Here is a 6,000-nt window from a genome sequence, read left to right as displayed (position 1 = left end):
ATTATCCCCCTCCTTGATCTATCTTTCCCCCTCTACTGGTACCTGCTCAATACCATCTCTCCACCGAACTCTGTTCCCGTTTCGCACGCCCCGCCCCCGTTTCGCACACCCCGCCCCTCTCCCCATTTCGCACGCCCCGCCGCTCTCCCCCGTTTCGCACGCCCTGCCCCTCTTCCCCCGTTTTGCACGCCCCGCCTCTTCTCGCCCGTTTCTCACTTCCCCCTTTCTCTTCTCCCCCATTTCTCACCTCCCCCATTTCTCACCCCTTATCTCTATCCCTCATTGCGATGGTTTCATTGTCCTCCACCTGAACCATCAGGATAGGCAGACATAGGTTCAGTTAAATCCCTCGTCCAAATAACTGCATCTTTTGTCATTGCAGCATTTCTCAATACTGCACTGAAGCGCCAGCCTAGATTATGTAGGGAAATCTTGAAGTGGGGCTTAAACCCATCACCTGCTGATTCAGAGGCGAGAGTGCAGCTAACTGAGCCCAAGTTAATGCATGATGCAGCACTGCCTGTGGTTCATTTTAAAATACGTTCAAGTTCTCTGTCTCTTTTTTTTTTATAAAAAAAAACAAAATGAGCGAATTTCTCTCCAAACGGAGTGAGACTTGGCACTCTGGTAGAGGGAGCTGCTGAGGCGCACGCGCGAGTTTTCGGGAGGAGCGGCGGAAAGGCGCCGCGCCTGCGCAGTCCGGCCGGTGGCTGCAGTTACTTTTGAAAGAGTGTCGTGGTGATGCGGTCGTGGGAGCTAGAGGGAAAAGCTGTGAGGTAACCGGGCAGGGTAGGGCACGGCACGGCAACCGGTCGGTCGACTGAGGCACCGAAGCCGGGCCGAGGGGTGAGGAAAAGAGAAAGGCGGCGGGTTAGATTTAACCCCAACACGTTAGTTAATAAATGAACGATAAATGTGGCTGGGATATTTATACACGAAGATAGAGCGAGAGAGGCCCGAGTTTCGCAGCCTGAGGGAGAGCCTGAGCTTGAGCGCGGCGGAGGCGTTCGGAAGCCCGGGTGCTGCGTTAGGAGAGAAGGGAAGGCGCCATGGCTGGTACCAATTACAATTGCCTAAACCGAGCACAACTGACCTTCGAATACCTGCACACCAACTCGTGAGTATCCGGATAGGGCGAGAGAGAAACGCCTCTGTATCAGGGCTAAGGTTAAAGCAATACATGGATTTTTTTTTTGAAAGTGCAACTTAAAATATATATATATTAAAAAAAACACAGTTTTCTTAAAAAATACATTAAATATATTTTCGCACTTTATACATTTCTATTTTTTTGTATATATTCCACTCAATTCTAAGATGTTCAATTCAAATTTTTTTTTAGGGTAAAAGAATTTTGAATTATCAGAAGTAGACTAATATACATATTTTAATCTGTAGAGACTGGAGATATATACATATATAACATAAGTGTGGATCTATTGGAGCCCACCAAAAGAAAGACCAATTTCTGTCAAGGCAGGATGCTGTCTGCAAGGTGGGACAACGACTTGTTAACCTAGAAGCTCTTCTGACTAACCTAAAGATTGCTAAAGCTTTATGTAGATTAGCATAATTTGCAATTGAGAGATGACTATAAATTTATAGTTGAAGACCTCAGTCTCTCATGTTGAATAATCAGTTTGAATCTGCATTTTGTTAAGCTGGCTTTTTGACAAAATGATAGACATAAGAAATCAAAACTTCAAAATTGCTTGTGAGCTCTCTCCACACGAGTGGTGTGAAGACTGTCTAATTCGCTGGTGTTTATTTTGTGCTGGTGATGTTCATGCTTGTTGTCAACTGTTTAGTTGCTTAGTTTAATTTATTTTGTCCACTCTGTTCTTTTATGTACCTAATTTATGTTTTTTTTGGTCCTTATTTTATGTGAAAATGGTGCAGAAATGGCAGGTGTACATGTCAATTCTTCAGCCAAAAGAATTGGCTTGTGTTCTCATATATATTTTGAAATAGGGACACTGGAGGCCAACTTTCTTTCTTGGCGATATAAACATTTTTTTCCAGCAGATGAAATTGTAACTTTGTATCAAGTCACAAAATTGTTTGTGGTTCATCTGTAAGGTAAACCATGTGGAAAACTCCAGATGGAGCAGAATACCTTATTTAAATGAAATATTTGGCATTCAGCTTAATTGGTTAGTATAATCAACAACTTGCATTTATATAGCGCCTAGTAAAAAAAAATCCCAAGGAGCATATCCATAATTGGTGCTGTGATGAGATCAGAAGACTTGGATTTGTTTAGAGATTGCATATTTTGAATAAGCATGGGTGATATAGCCGCAAGACAAGTGCAACAATGTCAATTCTTTCAACTTTCTCCCCCTCCCCCCCCCACTCTTAAAACAATGATTTGTGAAGGGATGCGACTATAGGCACCAGGAGCTCTGTAGTATCTAACCAAAATGTCATTCTGCGGAGGGCATCATGGCAAGTCTGGTCCTGTCTTTTCCGGATGTCAAGTGAACTTTCCAAAAGTTCCTTGTATAGCAATCAGGAGTGGGGGCCCTAGCTCCTGTGGGCACTGGGGCTAACTAAGCACAGACTAGAAAGTGAACATGGGATTTTCTTGATTTGTAGTTTGGTACTGTGCTGTACAGTGCATACAGCCCCCAGCCAACATCATGATTTTTCCCCATAAGTGAGTATTAACTGATACAACAGGCAAATATGTATTTTGTTTGAGACAGCTTTCATGTGAGAAAACTGTCTTAGATTTCAAGGAACTAGTTCCACAGATCATGGATTAGTTAGATCTCAACAGCAGCTGCCATTATCGCACTTAGTGTGCAGTCTCTGCTGCTATTTACAGATGTAATAAGTGGTTGCCAGAAATTTAGTGTTTGTCTTAAAATGGAGGGGGATGTGTGTTGAGGTCCAAACATGTATTGGGTTCAGAAAAGACATTGAAATTTTGAAACATTGCTGGCGAAAGCTAAAGGTGGCATTTGTATGGAACTCTTTATTAATATGAGAGATACTGAAGGCCCTCTGGATTAAGATTATTCCTTTCATTGCTTGCTTACAAGGCTAATTAAAAATTGGTGCCAGACAACCGAAGCTGAAATTTTCTACACAGGAGGCCCCAGTAATTGTCCTAAGAGAATAGACCATCCAGGAGAGGAGGTGATTGTTGAGTGCGTAAGTTATAAGCTTATGTTGCATCATTCTTGATCATTTACCCTATATCGCTTCCCTCTGCTTGGGAAGAACAGTTTCTCATCAAACTGTTTACGTTGTGAAGATATCTGATCAAGTGCAGGTAATAAAGTATACATTTGCAGGGACAAGTGTATCTAGAGTTGACACTAGTGGAGCACCATTGATTGGAGCTATGGAGAGAAAAGTTGAGCTTGATGGAGGTAATGAATAGATGTAATTCAAGTGGATCGTTGCAAGACTTGAGGTTAACACTAGTTTTCTAATGGATACCAGTACACACCGATAGTGGACCATTTATTGTAGGAGAGTAACTGATTCATTAAACTAGGAAGAGTATCTCGGTGCCAAGATTCATTCATTGGACTCTGATCCCATGTTGAAGAAGCTTCTACTTTGAACTTTTTGTCAACAGTTTGTTTCTAACATATGCATATGTGTAATAAGGAACAGTAAGTATCTTTTTAAGTTCTGTTTTGTTGGCAGCCCATTAGTTTTTACTGCAGAGTTGAAACTTTTGCCAACCATTTGCTCTGTAAACATGTGGTTCTGTACTCTGCCATTGTGAATGTGTAGTGGACTCACGAGTAAATTCTGTTGAATGTTAAGCTGGATAGAAGAGCTGAATCTAATGGACCCTCAAGAAATGAGACTGGATGTGATAGTCTTGTGACTTGGAGCTGTGTGAGACATAACCAAATGCAGTGGCATCTTGTTGAGGCCAAAGCTAAATGGATTGAAGGTGAAGAGAAGGGAATCCTCTCGAGAGGTTGCACAGAATATGTAGGAATCATTTTGAGGTGGAGATCGAGCAGTGTGGAACTTGAAATTAATAGATTTCAAGAGTCATTGATGGTGTAAGTTGAATATAGTCTGTTGGAAGGCTTGGTACCAAATACCTACATGTTCTGAACAAGAAAGATACCCGTTTCTTGTTCAGAACATGTAGGCATTTGGGCAAAGGAGGCATCTGTTACATTTTTTTGCACAGTATTAAAGGCTGTGCTGTTTAAGAATGAATGAGTAGTCCGTTTTGTTCTGAAACACTAGGTTTACAGCAATCGTTGCTTTCCAGAATATTGGCACTTACATTTTAGTGTACATTTTCTGAAGTTAAATGGTAAGATGTTCACAACAAGAGTCACTCCCATTTTCAGGATGAACCACTGAGTGTTATAGTTGTCACCTCCCAAGCATGTGCCCATCTCTTTTACACCACTGATTGAATCCTTCCAATGAGATTTCCACCGCTCCCACAGCACCAAAATGACCCTAACCAAAGTGACATACAACATTCTCTGTGACCGTGATGCGTTATCCCTTCTTGTCTTCGGAGTGTAGGTGATACTGGCAAGGCTGCAGTTATTGCCCATTCCTAGTTGCCCTGAGAAGTTACTGGGGACCACTGCGCTAAGTTAACCATATATTGAGGGACTGCAGTCGCATTTAGGCCAGACTGGGTAGGGATGGCAGCTTTCCTTCTCTCAAAGACATAAATTAACCAGTTGATTTGTTACAATAATCTGCAGCTTTTTTCTGGTGCTCGCTCACAAATTACCAGGTTAACTGAATTTAGTTTCACAACTTTCCCTAGTGAGATTTTAACTCATGATCTCGGGATTTCTAGTCCGCTACCATAACACTAGGCCATCACACCATCCTCCAACATCTCTCCTCCACTGTCCAGCTCCTTGGGACTGCCCTTGCTTGGTTCCACCTTTACCTATCTGATTGTAACCAGAACAACCATATGCTATTGCTTCTCTTCCTATCCTGCACCATCACCTCTGGAATCCTCCAAGGATCCCCTTGGGTTTTGTAACCTTTCCGTTGAGACCAGGTACAAAATCAAATAGTTGTCTGGAGAAGGCAAAACCATAGAAAGAAATGTAGCTGAGCTGCAACTTTACAGATAAAATGCACCTGGATCATACTGAAGTGATATACTTACTTTGTCTGTCTGTGGAGCAAAATAGGTCCATTGCATTATGTGCAGGTTATCTGCTGCTTTCATTAATTTCGAATGCATAAAGAGTGAGACAGGCTGTCTAAGTATAATTCAAGCACACAATTGGTGTCTAGTTTAGCTCCAGGCTTGTCTGAAAGTAAATGTAAAGAGAAAAGCTGAAATAAAAACAGATGGTACTGGAAGTACACAAGTCTGAAAGAATTTGTAAAGCGAAAAGACAGGATAATATTTCAGGTGTAGTAGACTCTTTGTTAGAGCACTTTGTCTGAAAGTAAAGTGTCTTTCTCTGGCAACTGAATTTGAAGAGTTCTGCAGATTTCTTTTTAATATATGCATGTTCTCGGGATGTGGGCTATGCCGGCAAGGTTGCATACATTACCCATCCCTTGTTTCCCTGAGAAGGTGGCGGTGGTCCTTCTACAGTCTTTGTGATGGTGCTCTCACAATAATCTATTCCTACCTCTTGACAATGCCACTCTTGAACTGGCTGTTAAAAGGTGTGTTAGAGGGGCTAGGATCACATGCCCTGTTTTTCCTTCCTCCACCATGTTCGGAAACATCATGGTTTCTGCTCTGCACCTTCTTTCACAAATGAGTCCAATCTTGGATACCTTCGGTTCCAATGTCCTAATCGGGATACCATTTTTGAATTGGTAACCAGTAGCCACATTAGTTCTATCCTTTTGAAATATGTTCTAATTAACTGTTATAAGCACTTTTTTAAAATGACTTGTTTACAGTATCAAGTTGAACCCACCTTATAAACCACAATATAAATAATGTCTTAATGCAGACCTTTGTAACCTGTGAACTTGGGTTTGCAACAATCACAATTATGTTATGACTTTATTGTC

At 41.7% G+C, this 6,000-nt stretch overlaps 1 protein-coding gene across 1 annotated transcript in view; it reads left to right on the top strand.

Moving 5' to 3' along the window:
• The first annotated feature begins 732 nt into the window (after positions 1 to 732).
• morc2 (MORC family CW-type zinc finger 2) overlaps positions 733 to 6,000 on the top strand; it is a 70,037-nt gene continuing 64,769 nt past the window's right edge. The window contains exon 1 of the mRNA XM_068005991.1: positions 733 to 1,117. Within this exon, the coding sequence (XP_067862092.1) occupies positions 1,050 to 1,117 (68 nt within the window). The 5' untranslated portion in view covers positions 733 to 1,049. The remainder of the gene's footprint in view (positions 1,118 to 6,000) is intronic.

The sequence above is a fragment of the Heptranchias perlo genome, chromosome 25 (genome assembly GCF_035084215.1).
Source record: "Heptranchias perlo isolate sHepPer1 chromosome 25, sHepPer1.hap1, whole genome shotgun sequence".
Taxonomy (NCBI): Eukaryota; Metazoa; Chordata; class Chondrichthyes; order Hexanchiformes; family Hexanchidae; genus Heptranchias; species Heptranchias perlo.
The sequence above is the reverse complement of the archived record's forward strand: the minus strand, read 5'-3'. Positions and strand labels throughout refer to the sequence as shown.